General features: G+C 39.4%; 1 protein-coding gene across 1 annotated transcript in view; it reads left to right on the top strand.

Annotated features, from left to right (window-relative positions):
• Positions 1-248: 248 nt before the first annotated feature.
• AFG1L (AFG1 like ATPase) overlaps positions 249-27,647 on the top strand; it is a 193,050-nt gene continuing 165,651 nt past the window's right edge. Inside the window, exons 1-2 of the mRNA XM_040238553.1 lie at positions 249-531; positions 25,534-25,757. Coding sequence (XP_040094487.1) covers positions 396-531; positions 25,534-25,757 — 360 coding nt within the window. The 5' untranslated portion in view covers positions 249-395. The remainder of the gene's footprint in view (positions 532-25,533; positions 25,758-27,647) is intronic.

The raw sequence follows: 27,647 nt of genomic DNA, 5'->3' as shown, positions 1-27,647 counted from the left end.
TGGAATCTCGGTCAGATTCTCTAACCTAAAAGGCTCAGGGATGGCTGTTTGAATACAAGCTGTAATCACGTTCTAACTCCTTGAAAGTGTTTTGGAATCCTCCGCTGCAGCCTCTGGGTGGACAATTGTCCCTCTCACCAGGCTTGAGCTGCCCGCCCCGCCCCCGGTGCCGCCGCACCGCATGCTGGGAGTCGTAGTCCAGATTTGCTGTGTCAGGAAGGATCCAAAGGGCATCGGAGGCCAACCCGCCCCCTCGCTACTAGAGGTCGAATTCTTCCGCTGTTCATTCTCTCGGGCGGAGCCTTCCGTGAACCCGGCGACGTTTGTCTGTGCTACCGTCTCTCTTCTGGATTTCAATAAAGTTTTCCTCTTCCTCCCCTGGTACGGAGCTCAAGATGGCGGCCTCATGGTCGCCCTTGGTTACCCTGCGCTTAACGCAGAGCCGCCTGAGAGGGAGATGTGTTGGGTGCAGGGCTTGGGCCGCTGCTCTCACCCCTTCGGCCATCGCCCCTGGAAACCCTCTTTGTAAAGGTTAGTGACTGTGTCTGGAGTAAGCCGAGCCCACTGCTTATGGCCCAGGAAGCCTCGGGGCAGTCAGCCCTCCTCGAGCTCCGTATATTGCCGCTTTGGTTCACAGTTTTCGAGAGGTTTCCTCCAGAGAGATTTCACCCTCTCGTGCTCTCCTGTTATTGCCTGCTCCAGGAGGAGCACTAAGCACTGAGGGAGGTAGCCCAGAGTGACTTTTCATTTTGAGGGTCGGGGGTCGACTCAGGGTTTGTTGTCCCCCGAACCCCGGCTGTTACAGTTGAGACTTTGTAAGCCCAGGTGTGGGAGTACCTGGCTTGAAGGTATTCAAGTAGGGGGTTGAGGTGTGGGAACTCTTCCAACCTGCGCAGTCGCAGTCCCAAGGTCTCCAGGCTGGTATCCCGGGACTGTAATGAAAAGCCAAGCCTCTGACACCTGCAGGCTCCGCGAGCTCTCTGGATTCCGGGAATGCAAGTGTACAAGCATTCTCAGATTGAGGGATCAAGTTCTCATGTACTTTTCAAGTTACTAGAGGCTTCAGCGAAGTGTATTTTGTCACCAAGGCTTGCACCATTCATTCATTTGAATTGTTACGTGTTCATGAATGAATGAACCTGTATTTTAAGTAAGCAAGCCCACCAGGAGTGCTAATTTTACTGCTCTGTTCATATACTTCCACTAAATTGCAGGTTACTCAAAGGCAAGGACCAAATGTCAGTTTTCTCAGCACTTAGCACAATGTTTGGCGCCTTATATGTGTGTGTGTGTGTGTGTGTGTGTGTGTGTGTTTGAGTGATGTTATTCTTATTGCTCCCTCATCCACATAACTTTCTTTAAAAAAAAAAAATTCTCCAGGCCACTCCCCCCATAGATCTCAATTATTGTTTGTAATTGTCTAATTTAGCTAAAACTCTATTAGTCTTTGATTATTATCAACAGTAGAATTGAAATTAATACTGGAGCTGTGATTAAGTCCCTTTAGATTTTATTGTAAAGTTTAGCATAATCCACCTCCTATACTGGAGAAGGAAACGGCAACCCACTCCAGTATCTTGCCTGGAGAATCCATCCCATGGATAGAGCAGCCTGGCAGACTACAGCCCATAGGGTGGCACAGAGTAGAACAAGACTGAAGTGGCTTAGCACACTTACTATATAATGGAATATTTTGGTAGCATGAGGTTTCTTCAATCATAATATAAACTTAGAATTTTTTTGTGTGGAATAGACACTAGAAGTAAACAATACAAAATTCAAAGGTACAAAAAGGAATTAGGTAAAATGTTGACTTTCTTCCACCCCTGTCCCACAGCCACTTAGTTTTTCTTCCCAGAAGCAACTACTGATACTTGTTTCTTATGTATTCTTCCAGAGACATTCTGTGTGTGTGTGTTTGCGTGTGTATATATATATATATATATATATGTGTGTGTGTGTACATATATATATACACATATATTTATAAATATCTGTGGTAAAGAAAAATAGAAGCGGTAATGTACTATACACACTTTTCTGGCCTTATTTTTTTTTTTCATGTATTAATACTATATCTTGGCAGTCATTCCACATCAATACGTTTAGAACTGCCTCACATTTTAAATGGTTAAAATAGAATTCCATTCTATGCATGTACCATAATTTATGAAAATTAGGATTTAAGGAACATTGTAATAACATGAGACTTACTGAATGTTTGTTCGGGGTCATATAGTATATAAGTGCTTTCTACATATTTTACCTTATTTAATTCTCATTATCCTTATTTTGGGGATGAGAAACCCAAGGTTGCAAAAGTTATATGGCTAGTTAAGTGGCAGAACTTGTGGGTTCAAGTAAAGGCTGTATCTGGACTTACATCTGAGCCTAAGGCCAATGCTATTAACCTGAACTCATACTATCTCCAATACTCAAGATTTAGCCAGTTTTGAATGTGGACATTTGATGAAAATGCAATTAGGGTGGAAGTCAGTTTAACTGTAACTAAAATTGCTCCCTCCCCTTCTTTAAGTAAAAGAAGAAATTTAAGTTAAATGTTACTCAGTATTTGGAGTCTGATTTAAGTTTGTTTTCTATCCTTTTCTTGATTTTTTTTTTGGAGGGGGTGGGGTTATTTACTGTTTACATTTATATTTTAAAAATTTATATTTTATATTGGAATATGGCTGATTAACAACATTGTGTTTCAGGTGTAAAGTGATTCAGTTGTACACACATATATATATATTCATTCTTTTTCGGATTCTTTTCCCATATAAGTTATTACAGAATTTTGAGTAGAGCTTCCTGTGCTATTTATGTAAAGTTGCTGTTGTCTCTATTTTGTAGGTAAACAGTCTGGCCACTCTAGTGGTATTTGAACCCAGGCGTTTTTGCTCCAGAAGCACAAACTTAACGACTATGTTCTACTAGCTCTTTAGCAAGACGATGAACATTAACACCAACATGATCTAGGCTCATCTGAAGTCTTGTAGGACTACACAGAAGAAAGCAGCTTTGCTTGGAAACGGAAGGGCTTTTAAGCAAAAGTGTAGAAGTAAGTTGGTACTGGCCCTTATCGGTGTACCTATAGTCTCTCAGGGGGAGTAGGTAGAGATGAAGCTTGGCAGGTGGGCCGGATTCTGGTTAGAAGAGTCTTGTATAGGATGCAAACATGTAGGCTCAGGGTGATTTTGTTGAATATTTCTTGAGAAGTGATCAGGTCCACTTTAGTATAATTGTCCTTGGGGCCACCTGAAAAACAGATTAGGAATGCCTGGATGGGGGAATGTTGGAAGCATGGTGATTATCTAGGAGAGTGACTTAGGGTCTGAATTACTGGTTAAAATGGAGAGCAGGGCAGCAAAGGAGGGAGTTCAGAGATACTGTTTTGGTAAAATCGACCCGCTCTGGGGGAGACAAGGAAAGAGCAGAGTTAAGATCAATTTGGGGTCCTAGTTTGGGCAACTTAATGGCATCATATTCCATCTATCAGAGAAAACTAAACAAACAAAAAGTAAGGCCAGAGGTGTTTTAGGAGAGGTTCCATTTTGGATATATTAAATTTGAGATGTTGGTGATAATTCTAGGTAAATAAATCTAATTAGTTGTAGGAAATATGAGATATGCATCTAAGAAAGGAAATAGGAGGTGCTTAGAGACATGAGAATGGAAGAACTAGCTTGGCAATATTTGTAGAATGAAAAGGAGGAAAGACTAGGAATGACTTCTTAAGGAAAACTTATTTTATGAACAAAAGAATGTGACTTTGTCAGGGAGCAGTTAGAGAGGTCATAGGAGTAATAAGAGAGAAACCAAGGAGGAGAATGCTTTTAATTTTTCTAGAACTTAAAATCAGCATATCTGTTTTACTTAAGCTAGCCTTAGAAATTGTTTGTTTCGTAGAGGTGGGAGAATATGAGAGTCCCATCTTGTGATTTCTTATTATTATACTGTCCTGCATCTCAATGTCATATTTTTAGATCTCTCTGTTAACTGATGATTCATATTTACCTTTAGCTCACAATCTCTTTTTTAGTACATGCACATTGGAGATCCTGATCAGGTATTATTGTGAGTAGAACTCAACCATTTGAGTTGGTATTATTTATTGGTGGTATAGATTAGTGATTAAGAAAATGGACTTTGGACTTTTATTACCCAATTAGATGAATACCCTGTGTGAAACTTCATGTTTCTTGGATTTCCATTAACATTTATTATTGTATTAGAAGAGAATGTTCATGCCTCCTCCTGAGACTGATTAATTTCATGATAATGGTTTCTTTGGGCTTCCCTGGTGGCTCAGTGGTAAAGATTCCACCTGCCAGTGTGGGAGACATGAGTTTGATCCCTGGGCAGGGAAGATCCTCTGGAGAAGGAAATGGCAACCCACTCCAGTATTCTTGCCTGGAAAATCCCATGGACAGAGGATCCTGGTGTGCTACAGTCCATAGGGTCGCAAAAGAGTCAGATACGACTTAGCAAGTGACTAAACAACAACACGTTTCTTTCAGTTAATTTTTTAAAAGCATAGGACAACTTACTACATGGCATAGCTAGTGTCTAAATGTAATTCTGGGGTGGAGGGTTGGCAGATGAAATAGGATGGATTCAAGAGTGGAACTTTTGAACAGGGCTACGTGGATAGCTCAGTTGGTAAAGAATCCGCCTGCAATGCAGGAGACCCCAGTTTGATTCCTGAGTCGGAAAAACCCACTGGAGAAGGGATAGGCTACCCACTCCAGTATTCTTGGGCTTCCCTTTGGCTCAGCTGGTAAAGAATCTGCCTGCAATGCAGGAGACCTGTGTTTGATCCCTGGGTTGGGAAGATCCCCTGGAGAAGGGAAAGGCTACCCACTCCAGTATTCTGGCCTAGAGAATTCCATGTCCATGGGATCTCAAAGAGTTGAACACGACTGAGCGACTTTCACTTACTTACTTACTTAAGAGTGGAACCCATTAAAAAGGAACTTTAGAAGTCTAGAGACAGATTACTGATCTACCGTAGATTAGCACTGCTTTTTACCTCATGATCTTCATTCTCTTTAAGTGAATGGTGAATGTTTAAATGGATTTAACTATTTTGGATTTGTCCTTTCACAAAAGTGCTGCACAAATAATAGTGGTCAGTGGTCTTGAAATCGATAGTTCAGCTTGGCACCAGTACATTAATATGCTCTATAAATTGACAGAAGGTTATGTAACCTCAGCTTGACTATCTCACACTGTTTCCCTAGGCCTCATAATTTTCTCTGACTAGTGACTAAGATTTGTTCTAATTTCTCTCTTAAGAGCCTTTTGAATATATCTGTTCTTCCTGCTGTGTTTTGTCTTCCTTGCCTAAAGTCCTCTGTTGAGGTCTCATTTCTGTGTGTACCCTGCTGGAGGTAACTCAGACTTTAATCTTTGGAATCTTTTTCATAACCTTCTTTCACCGTCCTGCTTGTCCTTCTTATTTCTTCTCTCCACTCAGCTTATCCTCAAAGATACTTTTCAACATTATCTGTCCATGTTCTTGACCAGGTACACCTGTTTTCAGCAATTTTTAAAGCCTGAACATGTAGATCTTAGTTACTTCAAAGCTCCATAATGCAATTTATATCTTAAATATAACTCCTATAGATTCCATTTAAAAATTCTTTTATATATGTGTGTAAAAAATTTTAAATGAACGTAACAAATAGATGTTATTTTTCTTTATTGTTTGAAAGAAAATAGATCCCTTAGATTTCATTATTAAGTAGTGTTTGGAAAGAGTGAATATTAAGGAGTTACTCAGTATGCTAGGCCATGCCTATAATTACTTCAGAATAGCTTTATTCAGATTTTTAGGCAGTATTTTACTGATTTGTTATGAAATTTAAAGTACTGTTTTTTTTCCTTTTGTAAAGTTACACGCATTGACAGATTGAAGATTAACTAGCTTCTAAAGGAAAAGAATGATAACTGGCAAGCATTTAGTTTCAATTTTCATAATTTTTCTATTTAAATCAAAAGCACCCTTTTAAAGCCCCTAAATCAGCCATTTATAAATAAAGTAAATCATCTTGTGATGCATTCCTTGATGATGGCTTATGTTGTTTTTCTAAAGAAAGAGTTTAATTAAGATTTGATTTTCTTCTATTCTGCACTTTGTTTATTCATCACTGAATCAAACATAGGTCTTTTAGTGTCACTGGTAAATCTGACTTTTTGGGTCATTGATGACCATTGCAGTTTTCAGAAAGGCGGCTGAATATTTTTCTTTGGGTATGAATAGACCATAATAGAGCATAAACAGGCTGCATATGACCTTAGTATGGGCTTCTGTCATTGTAGGAGAACATTTCTGGTCAGTGGCCACTGTTTATAGTTTGTTAAAATCAACACAAATGTACAAAACACTCATGAATAATTGTGAACACAGTATTTGAATGGATGTTTAATAAATATGCATTAAAAATCTAATTACAGTAATGAAGTTTACAGCTGAAATTTTAATCCAACCCTTTAGAAATATTAAACGTGCTTTTCCTGATTGTGCATTTTTCTCACAGCAGTTGGGTAAACATTTTAAACTGGAAATCTAAATTCCTCATATAGTTTTGATTTCATTTAACTAAGCGTGTGTTCTTTTTGGCAACAATCTTCTTTCTCTTTGTGAAAAAGTAAAGTTCCTTTTATCCCATAACTATTACTTAGAAGATTCTGATCAGTTCTGTTTTAGGATTAATGACCATATGGGATACCTGATGAATAATAAAATGTAACCTGGGAAGACTAGATTGTGATTTTGGTTTCATCCTCTGGTACTGGATCAGTCATTTAATTTGATATTTCCTTTTTCTCATCTGTCAAATGGGATTAGTCATCCTAACTAACATGCCATCATGAGGCTCAAATAAGTTATTGTATGAGAAAGTCCTTTGAAAACCATAAGAAATGTTATAGTAGTGTGGGGCTATGCCAGAAGTAATTGAAATAGTAATATTGAAATGGTAGAGGTGGTGGATTCCAGTCAGTGAAAAAGAATAGGACAAACTCAACTCTATGTATAATTACTAAAACCTTTTTGATTTGGGGGGAAGACATATTAACAATGGCATATATTAACAATGGCAAAGGACTCAGTCTGATTTCAGTGCTTTGAATTCTAAAAAAATGCAATTTTGATTTTTCTAAGATTGTGTGGAGGGCCTTTAGAGATAACCAGGATGGCTATTGTTATCCTGGATTTAACTACTTTTTCCTCTGGATATTCTAAATATATCTAGAGGGTCTTAGGAAATATAAGCTACTGCTTTCATCATGATCTTTCAAAGAAAGCTGTTGAAGTTTGATTTATAGTATGCAGGTAAGTCACTTAGGTAACATATCTTCATTTAGTAAGATACTGTTATGGATACTGTTTTCAAAGTAACTCCAGTTGTTAATTATTTGCTGTGCAGCAAGATATGACGATAACATTTCATAGGATCATAGAATAATAGAGCTGAAGAGAATCTCTGGGTTATGTAGTCAAATGTCAGATGGGAATGTACTTTCTGCCTTTATTGTTTCTTTTTGAGGCATTCTGTTCATTTTTGGGTAGCCCTAATTGCTAGAAAATATTTTAATAGGCTGAGATTTGAGCTTTTCTGTAACTTCTCATTCATCTTGACGCTTTCTCCAGGGATAGCTTATGTAACTCTAGTTCTCATTATTCTTATGGCAGTTTTCTAAGTATATCAAGACTGATGATATATGTCTTATTAATTTGTATAGTCATTTATTAATTTATCACATTTCCTTGTCCCAATTCCATTTGACAGCCTTTAAAACATCAAAGACTTATATTTCTCCCATTCATCTGTTCATTCATTCTGCAAATATTTCTTGGTGCCACCTGTATGCAGATACAAAGTGCTGGGATGTTACTCTCTCAGTGTCAACCATCTCTTGTCTTATCAGTCACATCTTGTGACATTCTTATGAAATCTTATGGTTTCTAGATCCTTGAAGTACTTCCCTTCTTGAGACTGCAGTATGGTTTCTGAATGTCACTCTGAAAATGTGGTCCATATATCAGTATATTCCTTTGGACATTTCTGGCCAGAACAGTACTTTAGCTTACCTTTTCTGTGACCTGTTGCATTAACTTGGTGGCCAGGTCATATTCATGTCTCACCTTAAGGCTGCTTGGGCTATTAAGACAGGTCTCCTTTGTTTATATTTGATGAGTTATTTTTTTCTATTAAAAGTAAATTATTTTTATTATAAAAATACTACATGTGCATAGTAGAAAATATAGGAAAGATAATTACTGTGAACTTCATTTTTATTTTTTAAGTATACTTATTAAAGTATACAATTCATTTAAGAAAAGTACACAAGTAAAGCCTACTGAATTTTTATAAACAGATTTGTGTAAATACAACCCAAATCAAGACTAGAACATTTGTAGTACTCAAAGGCTCACATTGTGTACCCTTAAAGTCATTAGTTTTTTACTTAAAATGGCAGTCAACACCCTGGTTTATGTTACTGATGATTTATCCTTTCATATGTTGATTTACATTTGTTTTCATTTGTTGGCTATTTAAATAATGCTGCAGTGGACAGAGGAGCCTGGCAGGCTACAGTTCACAGTGTCATAAAGAGTGGGACATGACTTAGTGACTGAGCATGCACGCACACAGTGGACATAGGGGCGCAGTTATTTTTTTGAGATAGTGATTTTGTTTCCTTCAGAGAAATACTCATAGGTGAAATTGTTGGATTCTATTTCTTAATGAATTATGTCAGATTATAGATTGCAAATGTTTTCTCCTATTCTGTGGGTTGTATCATCACTTCCTTGGTAATGTCCTTACAAAAGTATTGATTTTGATGAAGTCCAATTTATTTTTCCTTTGGTCGCTTTTGCTTTTGGTCTCATAACTAAGAAATCATTGCCTAATCCAAGGTCATGAAGATTTACAATGATGTTTTCTTCGAAACATTTTATAATTTTAGCTCTTATGGTTATGTTTTTGATCCATTACTACAGGGATTTAATTGGGATTCATTAAGTCTGAGTTTCACAGATGATTGTCATTGTCCAGACAGGATTGGCTTTAGAAGGTCCACACCTGTTAGGAGAGTAAGTCAGGGATTGGCAACCTTTTTCTGGAAAGGGTCAGGTAATACTTTTGTCCTTGCCTGCCATGGTCTCTGTTGCAGCTATAACTGACCATCCTTATTTTTGAGTTGAACATCTGCAGATGCAGAGGGCCAACTGTATTTATTGTACTGTACCATTTTATATCAGGGAGCATCTGTGGATTTTGAAGTGGCTCCTTGAACCAATCTCCTGCAGATACCGAGGAACAACTGTACTCAATTCTGGTACTGTGAAAACAGCCAGAGACAATAGACTAATGAGCATAGCCATTTGGCCTGCTGGCCATAGTTTGCAGACCACTGGACTAGGAAGATATTCACCTGTACTTAATTTTTTTGGTTTGAAATTTTTAATGTATTTACATTTTAAAGGCATCTGGAAAGTATTTTGGTATGTACTATAAAGGGATAATCTAAATTAACTTTTCTATTGTGTTCCAGTTGTCTAGCTGTCATTTGTTGAATGATCTCTTGGCTCCCATTGCTTACTTCATTTATTCAACAAATATTTATTGTGTGCCTATCATATGCCAGGCATTGTAGGTGCAAGGTATACAGTGAATTAAACAGACATGATATCTTTTCTCTTGTGTTTCCTGCTGGTAAAGAATCCGCCTGCAGTACAGGAGACCTGGGTTCTATCTCTGGGTTGGGAAAATCCCCTGGAGAAGGGAAGGGCTACTCACTGAACTATTTTGGCCTGGAGAATTCCCAGGACTATGTAGTCCATTGGGTCGTAGAGAGTCAGATGATCCTGAATAGCTTTTACCTTCCCTCTTGTGACTTGTAGTCTAGTTGAGAGAGACAGACATAAAGTAAATAACAAAGAAATAATTTCAAGTTGGGTGATAAAAGAACAGTGATAAGATTTGGTATACCTTCCTTTTTTATTATCTATATTAAGTTATTTCATGAAAACTTGCTTTGGAATATCTATTCTGTTCATTGATCTTTGGATCACAGTGTTTTATAATTATTTTCTCATCTGGTAGATAAGATCCTTCTTATTACTTCACATCTTCATGATTTTCTAAAGATGTTGGATTTGGAATTTGCTGGAACTGTATTTAATCTGTAAATTAATTTGTGAAGAATTGACAGTGTTATGATGTTGTACCTTTCTTTTCCATAACATTGTGTCCAGTTTTCCAAATTTTCATTTATGCCTTTGAAAATTTAGTTCTCTTCACATAGATCTTACAGATTGATTGTTAATATGACTCTTCTTTATTTTAGACTTTTAAATCTTAATTGTAAGTGGGATCCTTTTTTTCCCTATTGTATTTGCAACAGGTCATTGCTAATACGTCAGAAGGATAAAGCTGTTAAATTGTTTTCTGGTGTGACCTTCTCCTTGCACTTTTCTGGTGGCTCAAACAGTAAAAGAATCTGCCTGCAATATGGGAGACCTGGGTTCGATCCCTGGGTTGGGAAGATCCCCTGGAGGAGGGCATGGCAACCCACTCTAGTATTCTTGCCTGGAGAATCCCCATGGACAGAGGAGCCTGGCAGGCCACAGTTCGTGGGCTTGCAGGGAGTCGGCCACAACTGAACAACTACGCACAGCATAGCACAGCATCCTTCTCCTTTGCTTAAGAGGAGGTATAATTAAGCCACCAAGTTCTTTAAAACTCATAAGTGGCTCCCTGGTATCTTCAGTATTAAATTCAAAAACTATTTGAATTTACCTTTAAATTTACCATTGTAAAGCCCTGTGTCACCTGGTTTCTTTTTATTTTTCTAGTGTCTTAATTCTTGCCCCTGTGCCTTTTATATTTTATCTCAGTACTGAATTTGTTTCATTTTCTTAAGTGTACCATCCTCTCATATTTCAGAGCCTTCTCTCTGCCTGATGCACCTCCTTTTCTTTTTTTCTATTTTTCCCTGGCTAACTCCTGTTTCTCTTTTTGCTCTCAATTGAAACATCATTTCCTGAGTAACCTTACTTAACCACCTTAACCTAGGTTACTAGCTTTGGCTCTGTGATCTCATAGCATCCTTCTCTTCCCTTTACTTGGTATCACACTTTATTAAAGTTGCTTACAACTTTATTAAAGTTGTAAATCTCTCCCAGTGCCCTGTTGGCATTTTGAGTGCAGTTACAGTGTCTGTCTAGATGGTTGTGTTTGAAGTTTTTAGTACAGAGCTTTATACTCTACGGCTATTTTATTTGTTGTTGCTTATTCAGTTCTTCTGCTACATAGGTCTTCAGTTGATTCTTTTCAGTATAATTAACTTTTTGAACCTATTTACATCTTGTGGTACTTTTATCCCATTTTGTGGCATGTCAGTATCATTTTGAATCACAACTGTGATCCAGCATTGGTCTGTCTCCTAACTTTGTTTTCATCTTTGTTTTTGAGAGCTAGGTCTTCATTTAGTGCCAAATATGTTAATATTTGGTTCTCAAAACTCTAAAAGGTGTACATTAATCTTGTTAGTCAGAATCCTTAAGAGCCAGTTATGTGAAGTATAAGCTGCTGCTAAGTCACTTCAGTCGAGTCTGACTCTGTGTGACCCCATAGATGGCAGCCTACCAGGCTCCCCTGTCCCTGGGATTCTCCAGGCAAGAACACTGGAGTGGGTTCCCATTTCCTTCTCCAATGCATGAAAGTGAAAAGTAAAAGGGAAGTCGCTCAGTTGTGTCCGACTCTTCGCAACCCCATGGACTGCAGCCCACCAGGCTCCTCCATCCATGGGATTTTCCAGGCAAGAGTAACTGGAGTAGGGTACCGTCGCCTTCTCCGATGTGAAGTATAAGAGCTTTTGTATTTATATAGAAAGGAATTTCTTCCCTCTAACATTTCAACTCTGGGCTTTTAGTAAAAAAGCTGCTGATTCATACACATAGGAAGAAAACTTATGGTTACCAAGGAGGAATGGAGGGAGCAGGGATAAATCAGGAGTAAACAACAAGGACCTACTATCTGGCACCGGTAACTATATTCAATATCTTATAATAGCCTGTAATGAAACAAAATCTGAAAAAAGCATATATATATGTGTGTATGTAACTGAGTCACTTTGTTGTACAGCTGAAACTAACAGCATTGTAAACCAACTATACTTCAGTGGAAAAAAAAATCTGCTGCTGCTGCTGGGTTTTGGAAAAGTACTGTTTATCAGCAGAGGGAGATTGACCCCATAGTGCAGGCAGGTCAGAGCTCTAGCTGGGCCTGAGTAGGGTGGAAACCCAGGAGTGGGCTGATGGTTGCTCCAGGAGGCTTGAATACTTCAAATTAGAGGGCCTGAGAGAAGTTTGTGTTTTGATTTTCTGTTGCCTGGCTGCGATAAATGGGAGCACAGTCTTCACTTGTCTATAGGGTTATGGTGATTTTAATGAGTGCAATATCCTGGTGGTTTGGGGTCGTTTAGCTTAAGCTCCTGTCTTGCACATTCACTTAACATTTTCTAACTTTTTGTGGTGTTTTAGTTCCCTCATTTGTAAGGAATAGCAATGCCTACCTTAGATTTGTTTGGAGAAGTAATATATAGAACATGCTGTCTGTACGCTGGCTACATGGGAGGCAGTCGTTGGTGTTTTCTTTACCTTTCAGGATTCTACTTCTCATAAGTTTTCAAATGAATCCAAGTTTTGGAAAGAAAATCTTAAGTTAAAATGAACATAAAGCATATGACTTTTCTGGGTTACATAAGTACCTCTTGCAATCTGTTGATTTTATACAACGTCCTTAATTCTAGTGAAGTAAACACATGCAATGTCTTGAAATAGACTCATCAAACATTTTATTGAATATTTTTGGACATATAGCTGTCTTGGAAGGAATAATGCAAAAAGATAATTTTCTTTACCTTGAAAACTCTTTAAATTTGTATGATCATTTTTTTTATCTTGCATATCTTCAGTTCTTTAATCACAGGATATTTCTGAGCTGAGAATTCTTCACTAGTATGTTTTTGAGCTGAACCACTTTACTGACAAGTTGTATATAAAATTTCTGCACATTAAATGACATCTCTACTGATTTTGAGTATAAAGTTGGAGATGGGGTCTCAAAAATAATTAACACCAAGTGAAAACCCTTAAGGGTGAGACAAACCTGTAAAATAACATTTCTGAAAGAAAAATGCTTACTTTCTGTTGAAATAGTCTGGTCCACCATTTTGCTTAAGTCTCTAAAGAATATCTGTAAGATTTTCTTAACTATCTACTTTGTGTAGAATTTGAAATTTCATTCCTATTTAAAGCCCCAAAGAGCATAGAGACCACATATCCCCTTTGCTATTATTACTCTAGCTCTATGGAAACATAGTTAAGCTTTATGACATATATTTTAGTCAAGGTTCTCCAGAGACAACCAATAGGATGTATGTACATTTAGAAAGAGATTTATTATAAGAAATCATCAGTTTGTGCAATTATGGAGGTTGACAAGTGCCAAGATCTACATCAGTATGCTGAAGACCTGGAGACCCAGGAGAGTTGGTGGTGTTAATTCCCATCTGAGTTCAAAGGCCTGAAAACCAGGAGTGTCAATAGTGTAGTTCTAGTCCAAAGACTGGTAGGCTTAAGACCCAGGAAGAACTGACATTTCAGTTTGAGTCTAAAGGCAGGAGAAAACCAGTGTTATAGCTTAAAGGTATCCAGACTCAAGGAGTTCCCTCTTACTCAGGGGAAGATCAGTCTTCTGTTCAGGACTTCAACCAATTGGATGACACCCTCCCACATAATGGAGAGCAGTCTACTCAGTCTACTGCTCAAATGTCAGTCTTATCAGAAATACCCTCACAGACGCATCTAGAGTAGTGTTTGACCAAATGTATTGGCACTCCATGGCCCAGTCAAGTTGACACATAAAATTAACTATCACACATATATCAAGATTATTGTTGTCCTCAGTTTGTCAGCTGCATTTCCTCTCATGTTCTGAAGGTACTTGCAGCAGTACAGGTATGTTGATTTCACAGGTAAAGGTACAGAGGCAGGAAGAAATGAGTTTCTGTCCTAGTCATCTTTTGAAGAGCATCAGGGGACACGCTGGCAGAAGTTGACTTCCTCTTAGGCATCATTGGCTAGGACTGTGATTTTGTGACCAACTTGCTGTGATCCAGAGTCGAAATGGTGGAGTCAGGAGATAAATCTGGAGGGTATGACTCCAGAGCCCATGCCCCTTCCACCATAACATCTTGCCTCCCTGCTGGACCTGTAGGTACAAATGCTGGGTCTGCCACTACCTAGCTATGGGGACATGGACAAGTTACTTACTTAGTCCCTTTGTGCTTCAGTTTCTTTAAGTTAGGGATAATGTTAGTACCTACATCAAAAGGCAATTGTGAAGATTAAATGATTTGAAGTGTGTAAAGTACTGAGAAAAGTACTTGGCACTTAGTGAGTACTCACTAAAAGGTTGACAATTTTTGCTGCTTTTGTTATCTATATGATCTTGGTCAGTTCACTTAACCTGCAATGCTAAATGTCTGGTCCAAATCATAGATATCTCTGAACTGTACTGTTGTTAGAGTTTCCTAACTGGTCTCTCTGGCTTTTTTTTTTTTAAAAAGGAAAAGAAAAATTCTTCTACTTGATCTTATCAAATCCATGCTGTTTACCATGGTTTGTAAGACCCTGCATGATCTGGTCCTTCCTCTCCTTTCCAACTTCACCTTATAACATACTGCACCTTGTAACTTTCTCTTCCTTCCCTGAAAATGTGAAGCTTATTTCTGTTTTCACTTTAAGGTTTTGCCAGAGCTCTTTCCTCTCCCTGGGCAGTTCTCCCAGTTCTTCCTTAGGACCACTCCTTCGGATATTAGGTATCAACTTATGTCACTTCCACAGGAAGGCTTTTCTTAATAATCTATAGGAGTCCTCAATCATTCCCTAGCATAGTGCTTCTCAGACTTCAGTGTGCATATGAACATCTATATATTTTGTTAAAAATGCAAATTTTGATTCAGACCCCTGGGGTGGTACCTAAAATTCTGTACTTTTGTTGAGCTCCCTGGGGAGGTCAGAGGTCCTAGGATATCACTCAGTTTTATTTTCACCAGTATACTGATCATTACATGATCCTTTGTTGCTTCTTCATCTAATTTTTTGTCTGTCTTCCCCTTGACTGGAGGGATGTCTCCACAAGGAAAGGTATTTGTTTTCAAGTATAGTTTCACTGGTGATAAGAATAGTGCCTGAGCTACATAGTTGGTTCTCAAGAAACATGAATGAATGAATTGATGAACAGATTCATTTATGTGTGTTTTTAGTTATTTGTGTAATGGGATTATTGTGTAGAGTAAAGCAGGTAATTATGTGAAGTTACTTAACCTAGTCCCTAGTACACTGGAGGTGCTCACAATAAATGTGAGCTGCTCTTAGTAAAATTTTCTTTTAAACTCAAAATTTTGACAATTCTTTTTAAAACAGTGATTCTTAACCAGTTTTTGTTCACTTGTTTGAAATTCTGAAGGAATCTGTAGTATATTTAGAGGTCTTACCTCAAAAAAGTGCACAAACATACACACAGATATTTTAATTTCAGAAAGCTCTCAGACACCCCCACCCCCGCCCCTGCCCCAGCCCATTCACTGCTAGCCTGTCATGACCCTAAGTCAAGACCTTATTTAGAAAAATACAAAAAAACAACCCATGTATTTATAAAAATTCTTGTTAGGGCTGTTTGCGTCAATTTGCCTTTTTCTAATTTCTTAGCAGTTGTACTGTCGAACTGCCTCTTCCTTCTGCGTTGTAAGTTATTATGTGCCATTAAGAAGAGCGTCAGCGCTTATGCGCTCAGTCGCTCAGTCGTGTCAGACTCTTTGTGACCCCATGGACTCTAGCCTGCCAGGCTCCTCTGTTCATGGGATTTTCTAGGCAAGAATACTAGAGTGGGCTGCCATGCCCTCCTCCAGGGGCTCTGTCGGACCCAGGGATTGAACCCGTGCCTCTTGCTTCTCCTGCAGTAGTGGATTTTTCACCATGGAGCCACCTGGGAAGCCCCAGAAGAGCGTAATTGTGGTTTATACTGTTAATGCAATGAGATTATTTAAGTGGAACATGTTAGCATAGACTTTAAGAGTGCAGAACTTAAAAATGTTTTTCTTCTAAATCTCTGTTTTAAGATGAAATCTTAAATACTGGGGGAACTCCCTTCTTTTCCTGCCAGTAGTGCCCCCGCAACAAACAGACGTCATTTGTGTTCTTAAAACTTGCTGGACTTCTATAAGAAGTGTGCCAAGCATTAAACCCACAAAGTGACACAGGACAAGAAGGGCAAGGATTCTTTGAATGCCCAGGAAAAGTGGTCTTATGACAGGAAGCAGAGAGGCTATGATGGGCAGACTGAGCTGCTTTTCTGGAAAAAAGGCTAAAATTACAAAAAGTGATTGTGCTGAGGCTTGAATTCATTGAGCCTAGAAAGTGCTGCAGATTTAGAGAGTGCTGACTGTTAAGGCCTGCAAGCATTTTGAACTGGGAGGATATAAAAGGGCTAAGTGGTCCAGTCCTAAGCTTCATCTTTTATTTTTTTATGAAGACAGTAAAATCTTAAGCTTATGTTCATTAAAAAAAAAAGTTGGTGGAGGGGTGAAAGTGAAGTGAAAGTGAAGTCGCTCAGTCGTGTTTGACTCTTTGCGACCCCATGGACTGTAGCCTACCAGGCTCCTCCATCCGTGGGATTCTCCAGGCAAGAATACTGGAGTGGGTTGGCATTTCCTTCTCCATGGTGGAGGGGTAGTTGAAGTAATAACAAATAAACCTGTTAAAGCCTGGGGAAACTATTTTTTTTTTCCTTAGGGAGAAAAATAGATGTAATTGTTAGAATACTATCTAGAAAATTATAATAGATTGTTCAGATGTTAAATATCATGACATTGACTAAATCTTATAGCAGGTGGGCTATGGAGTATAGTAGAATCTTCCTAAAACTTAGTTTAGGAGAGAGTAGTGAAATAAGGTAGAAAATTGAGGTATTAAAACAGTTGAGTTTTTTTTTTTCCCTCTAAAATCTCCCATTTATGTTTGTGGATTAGTGTGTGGATCTTCAGAATGGCATTTTCCCACTGTCCATTTGGAGTACAATAAGGCAAATTAATACAAATCAAAATAATATGGCAGCAGCATCACATAATTTGTGTACACTGATGTAGTAACAGATTTAATTTAGTGCAGCTTTTGAGAAGTCTTTTGTGTTTCAATTTATACAGCTGCTATCCAGGCCTAAGCTGGCCAATCTTTCAGCCTTGAGCATCTTGCCTGACTGATTCTCTTTCTTTTTAAAAAGACTTTATTATTTTTTTAAGAGCAGTTTTAGGTTCACAGCAAAATTTAGAGAAAGGTACAGAGATTTGCCAAATACCCGCTGCCTGCCCCTCAGCATGTCCCCATTATCACTGTCCCATCCAGAGGGGTACATTTGTTACAGTTGATGAACCTCCATTTGACTCAGCATCATCATCCGAAGTCCATAGTTTACAGTAGGGTTCACTCTTGGTGTGGTACAGTCTACGAATATGGACAAATGTATAATGACATATATTCATCAGTATAGTATATTTTAAGGTATTTTCACTACCCTAAAAATCCTCTGTGTTCTGCCTATTCACACCTTTTTCCTATCTACTTGCTTCCTTTTTCTACTACTGATCTTTTTACTATCTTCACAGTTTGCCTTTTCTAGAATGTCGTTGTTGTATAATTAGGATATAGGACCTTATAGTATATAGCTTTTTCAAATTGATCTTTCACTTAGTTACGTGCTTTAACTTTTTTTTTTTTTAATGTGTTTTCATGGCTTGATAGACTCATTTCTTTTTAGTGCTGAGTAACATTCCATTTCCAGGGTGTGCCAGTTTATTTATCCATTCTCCTTCTGAAGGACATCTTGGTTGCTTCTGAGTTATGGCAATTATGAATAAAGATGCTATAAATATATGTGTGCAGGTTTTTGTGGACATAAGTTTCCAGCTTTTGTGGGTAAATACTATGGAGCATAATTGTTGGATTGTATGATAAGAGTATAGTTTTGTAACAAACCACCAAATTGTCTTTTAAAGTGGCTGTACCATTTTGCATGCTCATCAAGAAAGAGAGGTCCTATTGCTCCACATCCTGGCCAGCGTTTGTCAGCGTTCTGGATTTTGGCCATTCCAATAGGCATGTAGTGGTATCTAATTGTTCTTTTAATTTGCATTTCTGTGATGGTGTATGATGTGGAGATCTTTTCATATGCTTCTTTTGTCATATGTGTATCTTCTTTGGTGAGGTTTCTGTTAAAGTTTTTAGCCCAGTTTTTAATCAGATTGTTTTCTAGTGAGTTTTTAGAGTTCTTTGTGTGTTTTGGAAAATAGTCTTTTATCAGATGGGTCTTTGACAAATATTTTCTACCAGTCTGTGGCTTGTCTTCTTATGAGACCATGACATTGTCTTTTGCAGAATTGAAGTTTTTAATTAAGTCTTTAATTACGTTTTTAATTAAGCAATGCCAAAGAGGTTCAGACTACCGCACAATTGCACTCATCTCACATGCTAGTAAAGTAATGCTCAAAATTCTCCAAGCCAGGCTTCAGCAATACGTGAACCATGAACTTCCAGATGTTCAAGCTGGTTTTAGAAAAGGCAGAGGACCCAGAGATCAAATTGCCAACATCCGCTGGATCATGGAAAAAGCAAGAGAGTTCCAGAAAAACATCTATTTCTGCTGTATTGACTATGCCAAAGCCTTTGAGTGTGTGGGTCACAATAAACTGGAAAATTCTGAGAGAGATGGGAATACCAGACCAGCTGACCTGCCTCTTGAGAAACTTGTATGCAGGTCAGGAAGCAACAGTTAGAACTGGACATGGAACAACAGACTGGTTCCAAATAGGAAAAGGAGTACATCAAGGCTGTCTATTGTCACCCTGCTTATTTAACTTATATGCAGAGTACATCATGAGAAACGCTGGACTGGAAGAAGCACAAGCTGGAATCAAGATTGCCGGGAGAAATATCAATCACCTCAGATATGCAGATGACACCACCCTTATGGCAGAAAGTGAAGAGGAACTAAAGAACCTCTTGATGAAAGTGAAAGTGGAGAGTGAAAAAGTTGGCTTAAAGCTCAACATTCAGAAAACGAAGATCATGGCATCTGGTCCCATCACTTCATGGGAAATAGATGGGGAAACAGTGGAAACAGTGTCAGACTTTATTTTTTGGGCTCCAAAATCACTGCAGATGGTGACTGCAGCCATGAAATTAAAAGATGCTTACTCCTTGGAAGAAAAGTTATGACCAACCTAGATAGCAGAGACATTACTTTGCCGACTAAGGTCCGTCTAGTCAAGGCTATGGTTTTTCCTGTGGTCATGTATGGATGTGAGAGTTGGACTGTGAAGAAGGCTGAGCGCCGAAGAATTGATGCTTTTGAACTGTGGTGTTGGAGAAGACTCTTGAGAGTCCCTTGGACTGCAAGGAGATCCAACCAGTCCATTCTGAAGGAGATCAGCCCTGGGATTTCTTTGGAAGGAATGATGCTAAAGCTGAAAGTCCAATACTTTGGCCACCTCATGCAAAGAGTTGACTCATTGGAAAAGACTCTGATGCTGGGAGGGATTGGGGGCAGGAGGAGAAGGGGACGACAGAGGATGAGATGGCTGGATGGCATGACTGACTCAATGGACGTGAGTCTGAGTGAACTCTGGGAGTTGGTGATGGACAGGGAGGCCTGGCGTGCTGCGATTCATGGGGTCGCAAAGAGTTGGACACAACTGAACTGAACGACTGAACTGAACTGAACTAAGTCTAGCTTACCAATGATTTCTCTCATGAATTGTACCTTTGGTATTGTATCTAAAAAGTTAAAATGGTACACAAGATCATCTAGGTTTTGCCTGTATTGCATGATATCTTCTAAGAGTTTTATAGTTTGTTTTTTTATATTTAGTCCTATGATGCATTTTTAAAAAAATATTTATTTATTTGGCTGCACCTGGTCTTAGTTGTGGCATATGAACTCTTGATTGAGGCATGTAGTATCTAGTTCCCTGACTACGGATTGAACCTGGGCCCCCCTGCATTGGGAGTGCAGTCTTAGTCACTGGACCACCAAGGAAGACCCCCTATGAAGCAATTTGAGTTAATTTTTGTGAAGTGTAAGGTCTGTGTCTAGATTCACTTTTTTGCATGTGGATGTGCTGTTGTCCCAGCATCATTTATTGAAAAGATTATCTTTGCTCCACTGTATTACCTTTACTCCTCTGTCAAAATTAATTGAATATATGTATGTGGCTATATTTCTGGACTCTCTATTCTGTTTTATTGATCTGTTTGTCTATTCTTTTGGCAATATGGTGCTATAATGATTATTATAGCTTTATAGTAGGTCTTGAAGTTGGGTAGTATCCTCCAATTTTGTTCTCTGTTGGTATTGTGTTGGTTATTTTGGGTCTCTCTTGCTTCTTCATTTAAACTTTAGACTTATTTTGTCAGTATCCACAAAATAACTGGCCAGAATTTTAATTGAGAATCTGTAGATCAAGTTGGGAAGAACTGACATTTTGACAGTATTTAGTCTATCCTTGAGCATATAATATTTCTCCATTTTTAAGTTCTTTGATTTTGTTCATCAGTGTTCTGTCATTTTCTGCATATAGATCTTTTACCTATTTTGTTAGATTTATACCTTAGTATTTCATTTTTGGGAGTGCTAATGTAAGTGATATTTAAAAAAAATATTTATTAATTCAGCTATGCTGGTCTTAGTTGTGGCACACAAGATCTTTGATCTTACATTGCAGTGTGTGGGAGTCTTTAGTTGTGGCATGGGGGATCTAGTTCCATGACCAGGCATTGAACCTGGGCTCCCTCTATTGGGAGTGGAGAATCTTAGCCACTGGACCACCAGGGAAGTCCTTAAATGCTATTGTTTTTAATTTTGCATTCCACTTTTCACTGCAGGCATATATGAAAGTGATTGTCTTTTGTATATTAACCTTGTATCTTATAACCTTATTGGAATTGCTTGTTAGTCCTAGGAGTCTTATTTTGTTGTTTCTTTTGTATTTTCTATATAGACAATCATGTCATTTGGGAACAGACATTTTATTTCTTCCTTTTCAATCTGCATACCTTTTATTTCCTCTTCTTGTCTTATGGCATTATTTAATGCTGTGTTGATATGGAGTGAAGAGAGGGGACATCCTTTACTTGATCTTAGTGGGAAACTTCTAGGCTATTACTCTTAAGTATATTTTTAGCTATAGGGTTTTTGTAGATATTCTTTATCAAGATAAGGACGTTCCCTCTATTCTTAGTTTACTGAGAGTTCTTATCATGAATGGGTATTAGTTTTTGTCAAATGCTTTTTCTGTGTTTATTGATTCCTTGAACCTCAGAATGAGAACACCATGTGTGTTGGGGATCCCCTTAAGACTACCCTCTGGGGATTTACTAAAAGACTCAGAGGACTCAGTATATAGTTGTACTCAAGGCTACCATTTATTATAGTGAAAGGATACAAAGCACAATCAGCAAAGGGAAAGGCATGTGGGGGAAAGTTTAGGAGAAAATTAGAAGCATATAAGCATCTTCTTTCAGTGGAGTCAAACAGAACATGCTTAATACCTCCAGCAATTCTGACAACAGGTGTGAAATGTTGTCTGTTAGGAAGATTCATTAGAGACTCAAGGCCCAGGGTCAACTGGTAGTTAATGGACGCACCTTCTGCCTGTCCATGCGTGCATGCTTAGTTGCTTCAGTCATGTCTGACTCTGCAGCCCTATGGACTGTAGCCCACCAGGCTCCTCTTTCCATGGGCAAGAATACTGGAATGGGCTGCCATGGTCTCTGTCAGGGGATCTTCCCTACCCAGGGATTAAACCTGCATCTCTTATACTGCCTGAATTGGCAGGTAGGTTCTTTACTACTAGTGCCACCTGGGAAGCTCACCCTCTGCCTAGCCTGTGCCAAAATTCCAGACTTGTAGAAGGAAACTAGGTGTTCAGCATAAACCATATTGCCTATATATAATATAAGCATTTAGGCACACTGAGTCACTCTTACTATTTCTGGGATTGATGGGAACCCTCTGGGAATTCAAGCTCCCAGTCAAGGTCCCACTTTTGCAAGCAGGCATTTCTAAGCTCTGCAGTCTGAGGCCTGCTGTGTTGACTCTTTTCTGTGCACTGTTCTCAATGTGATCCTATAAGGTGGGGAAGAGGCCTTAGGGGCTACTTAGGAAACGAAGGGATAGAGGTGTGAGAATGAGGAAGATGTGAAGAGGATGGGACTTTGTTACTCCTTTCTTCTTTTCTCTTAAGTAAATTTAGGATCCGATGGAAGGTTTCGTATATAAAAAAGGTGCTGCTGTTAAAATTACATTTGAAAATCACTCCTTTAAACAATGAGATGAATTTTAAGCCAAATATTGGTAAAATCACATTTGGATTTTAGCAGGATCATTTCTGTTGTTGATGGAAGATATTTTTTTAAGAGATTGTGATCAAGATAAATTTGAGGTTGGAGATGATCAGGGGCAGGGAGACCAAGACAGAGATAATTAAGAGCCTCAGCTGGAGTGGTTATATGAAGGAAGAGGGAATGGATTAGAGAGACTTTAGGATGTAAAATTGTGTAGAGAGCTTCTCTGGTGGGTGGCTCAGACGGTAAAGAGTCTGCCTGCAATGTGAGAAACTTGGGTTTGATCCCTGGGTTGGGAAGATCCCCTGGAGAAGGAAATGGCAACCCACTCCAGTATTCTTACCTGGAAAATCCCATGGACAGAGGAGCCTGGTAGGCTACAGTCCACAGAGTTGCAAAGAGTCAGACACAACTGAACGACTAACATACACAGAGAAAATTGGGTCGCATTGATGATTGAGTGGCTGAGAATCTGGTTGCGGTCTGGGGAAGGGGTTTGGGGATGGAGAAGAAAATTAGCATTATCTTAGGTATTTTACTTAGTTGATTACAGGGAGTGGAAAAGAACATTTTCCCTGGTTGTGAGGGTCTCAAATCCTCCAACACTACTGGGTATCCAGTAGTGGATACCAACACTATCTACCTGAAGGTTAGTAGCATCAGCTCCCACATGTTAAAGGGCCAATCCCATAAAAATGGTGCCACTTCAGAGGCCAGCTGCAACTGTGCTGCCCTGCTTCCCACCCTTCTGCGTGGCTGAATTCAAATTCAGGGGGTTGATAATTAGCTAAGTTTGAAAGTTTTCTAGTAATGGTCAGAGAACTCAGAAACAAACACTTTAACTATGTTTATCAGTTTGTATATAAAGGGTAAAGGGAAGGCAAATGGAAGGGATGCACGGGGCAAGGGACGGGGCTTCCATGCTCTCTCTGGGTATGTCACCTTCCCTTGAGGTGTTCATCATCCTGGATGCTCTCCAAATCTTATTGTTCAAGACTGTTTATAGAGTTTAATCTCCAGCCTCCCTTCCCCTCATAGGTTGGTGGATGGGACTGAAAGTTCCAACTTTCTAAACACTTGGTCTTTCTGGGAACCAGTCCTGTCTTGAGACTGTTTTCAGGACCTTCCCTAAGTTCATTAGCATATATGTGATGGAAGGAGGCTCATTATGAATAATAAAAGATGCTCTATCACTTAGGAAATTCCAAGGATTTTATGAGCTCTGTGCCAGGGACTGTGGACCAACTGCAAGTATGTTTCTTATACCACCCTGGTAAACGTCTCAAATCGCTGGAAACCTCTGCGGAACTCTCAGCCTGTGCCTTCAGTTTCAGCATGAACCCAAACCTTGTCCTTGGTCCTCTGAGGCCTAGGATCCCAGGAGACCCTTAGTTTGGTTCTCTATTGCAGGCTGTAAGCCCCATGTATTAGTTAGGGTACAATTTAGGCCTCTGTAACAAAGAGACCCCAAAATACACTGCTTGAAAAGCAAGATAGACGTTTATTTTACATAAAAATCCAGGCAGGTGGTCCAGAGCTGGTTTGGCAGCTCAGCATTGTTGGGGAACTTTGCTCTGCTTTGCTCAGCATTCTGTGTGCCTCTCCTTGCCAGGTTGGCTCTTCCAGCTGCAGCCATGGCACTTTCTTTCCAGACAGAGGGAGGGGAGGGAAAGAGAGGAGGGGAATTTGCCCTTTCCCTTTAAGTGCTCTGGAGCAGAGCACACACATTTTAGCTTACATCCCATTGGTCACGTGGCCATCCTAGCTGCCAGAGAGACCAGGGTATGGAATATTTTACTGGGCTGACTTGTACCCAGCTAAAACCCCTGTTTAGAAAGGGAGAACAGTTATTAGGGGATAGCCCTGCCCTATCCTCAACAGTCACAGTATATTTAAGGATTTTTTTTTCCTTTCTTAGAAAAAGATGAAAATAATGTTGTGACTTAATTTTTTTCCTAAATTAAGTAATTTTCATATTATTGAAACAAAGGAAACAAATGAAACAAGAGAAACTCTGGCAAAATACCCTTGCAAAATCTTTGCCTAAAAATGTGCCAGCTTGAACCTGCCCCAAATAAGGAATGGAGTTATAACTGGACCTTACCACAGATAATCAGTTTTCTGCTTTGAAACACTCTTCCTGTCTCTCATCTCTTTGTGTTCAACCTAAAGGTAATGAAAAAAGAGAGGGAATCTTGTAAGCAGAGAACTGAATTCAACATGGTAACGTCTGAATGCTGTGTTGTTTTGGATAGGGATTAAGAGACAACAGAAAACCCTTTGTGACTAGTCTCCAAGTCTCTGCCTTGGTATTAAAGAACCAGATTTAGGCCTAATGCAAAGAAAGGCACCACCTCTGCTGTGGGGAAGGATGCGATGAACCTTGGTGGCATTCAATGGAGTGGAGGTAAAGCTGTCACTGTAGAGGGGGTTAGGCTTCTTAGAGGGCTTCCCTGGTGATTCAGACAGTAAAGAATCCACCTACAATGCGGGAGACCTGGGTTCAATCCCTGTGTTGGGATGATCTCCTGCAGGAGGGCATGGCAACCCACTCCAGTATTCTTGCCTGGAGAATCCCATGGACAGAGGAGCCTACAGTCCCTGGGGTCACGAAGAGCAGAACATGACTGAGTGACTAAACACACACACAGAGGCTTCCTAGAAGAGGGGTTATAGTGATAGGTTCTGAGTTTGGGGTTTATTAAATTGAGTCAATCATTTATATATTTATTGTACAAAATATGTATGTTTTTTAAAAAATTATATATTTATTTGGCTGCTCTGAGTCTTAGTTGTAGCATGTGAGATCTAGTTCCCTAACCAGGGATCCAACCAGAACCCCTGCGTTGGGAACACAGAGTGTGAATCACTGGACCACCAGAGAAGTCCTCAAAATGTGTTTTATATTATGGTTTTCATCAAAATGATTTTTACAACAGCTGCTCAAATATGTTCAGTTGTAATTGGTTAAAAGTTTTAAGAAATAGTATCAAGCACTATGAAATACTTGGATTTCAGAAAGTCTTAAATCTTATATATATATTTATTTATAGCCTATTCAGTTCAGCCCCCTGCGAGTATGTCTCCAACTGCTGCTACAGAGGCTTATTCAAAAGCTTTAGCTGTTTGCCATGGACCATTGGACCACTATGACTTTCTGATCAAAGCTCGTGAGCTAAAAGATGATGAACATCAAAGAAGAGTCATACAATGTCTGCAGAAACTGCATGAGGACCTTAAAGGATACAGGATAGAGGAAGAAGGCCTTTTTTCTAAGGTAAGATTTGTGTCATGTTAAAGATGGAACAGTTAAAAGTGTGAGCATTTTAAAACTAGATTAAATGCAGTTGGGTACACTCATGAAAGAGCTTGAAAATTTCCTTCCAGTTCCTTTAAACAAGCTCTGTTGGATCCCCATTTCTGACCTCTTGATGTTCTATAGCTTTCTTTTACCTTCAAGGGGATTCAAATAGCTTCATACTGAGGTAGTAAAAAGAATACCTAAATACCAGTTACAGTGAAAACTTGTATGCAATTCAAAGCTTCCCCCTCGCTCTAGCTCAGGCCTGGCCTGGGATCAGTAGCAGAGAAGAGGGAGTGACTTGTTCTTTTTTCTCTCCCCTTCTCCTCTCTCTGCTAGCTTGGTTTCCCTAGGGTCAGAATGTGGGGGATAGACGATTAGAGTGAAACAGCAGAGTCTTGAGTGGCCAGTTAAGGGCCATTTGTGTGGTAGATGCTGACGTGCTAGCTCTCTGTGAGGAGCATTGTGTGCGTTCTTCAGGACTCCCATGAGGACCTGCCCGCTGCGTCACTGTGACCAACCTCCTATGACTCTAAGGAGCAAACATCTCACAGCACGGCCCTGTGGTGCGGGGATGGCCTTGTGCTTGCACTTAGCCTTCTTCAGCGGGGTCCTTTCAGGACAGCTCTAGCCAGGTCGCCTTTGTGGTGTCTACTGAGACCACCCCCAAGTAACACACCTCCTTTCTCCAAACCCTCCTGAGTGGGCAGCTTCAGTCAGTCTCCTGCCCTTGGACTTCTGCAGATTTAAGAAGCAAACACCAGCGTCTGTTCTGTGTGCCCCTGTGCTCCTGGGGACACATACATGTCAGGTTCTTCTGTGAACTCTTTCACACCCTACTTGGGTAGCTGTCTGCAGATTTTCTCAACATAAGTGAGCATCCAGCTGGGGAGAGGATGCCCATTTTGCCTTAATTCTAATCTGTTTGGATGTTTCTCTTGGGGACCCCTTGCACTTGACATGAGGTTGGTTCATCCAGGGAAAATGCCACAGAATTCTTTACCCAGCTAACAATTTTCTACCTTGATTACTTTGGTTGTGAGGCTGTTTCTGATGATCCCCTCTCTTTTTAAGGAATTTCTGCATATATACAACTAGTGCCTCTCTGCAGTGTATAGGGAGACCTGTTTCTCTTGTCCTCAGCTTTGAGTTTTAGCTGAAATTCTGAAACAACAGGAAAAACTCCCATTCCTTGTCCTGCTATAGAAGCTCTGTTATCAGTGGTGTGATCCTTGAATTATGAGGGATATTATGGTTCAACCCAAGAAACTAGTTTTCCTTTAATCGACTGACCAAACTACTTACCCCCACTTAACACAAATATCCTTTTATTATAAGGTCTTTATAAGAAAGGTACTGTATAACAATATAACTATAACTATAGTACTTTATTTATAAGTTCTACTGAAAGTAATTTTGCTTTTTAAAAAGCACCTGAGAATGTAACAAAATGGTTTTATTTTTATGTAAGGAGAAACACTGCATTGTATTAACATGTTTTGGTTAAAAACAATAAAGTATTATTTATTTAGGTTTGAGAAAGAAATGAAGATGTAGAACAAGATTATAAAAGAAAATAGCAGCAAAGGGCATCTCCATCACTCAACCAGGCCTCACAGAGCCTGCACCAGCTTTTAGCACCATCCTCAGGTGGTGCAATGGTAAAAAATCCACCTGCCAATGCCGAAGATGCAAGGGACATGGGTTCAGTTCCTGGGTTGGGAAGATTCCCTGGAGGAGGAAATGGCAACCCACTCCAATTTTCTTTCCTGGAGAATTCCTTGGATAGAGGAGCCTGGCAGGCAACAGTCCACGGGGTTGCAAAGAGTCAGACATGACTGAGCAACTGAGCACAGAGGCTCTGAA

The sequence above is a fragment of the Oryx dammah genome, unplaced genomic scaffold (assembly GCF_014754425.2).
Source record: "Oryx dammah isolate SB20612 unplaced genomic scaffold, SCBI_Odam_1.1 HiC_scaffold_4, whole genome shotgun sequence".
Classification (NCBI taxonomy): domain Eukaryota; kingdom Metazoa; phylum Chordata; class Mammalia; order Artiodactyla; family Bovidae; genus Oryx; species Oryx dammah.
This window is presented reverse-complemented; position numbering and strand designations above follow the sequence as displayed.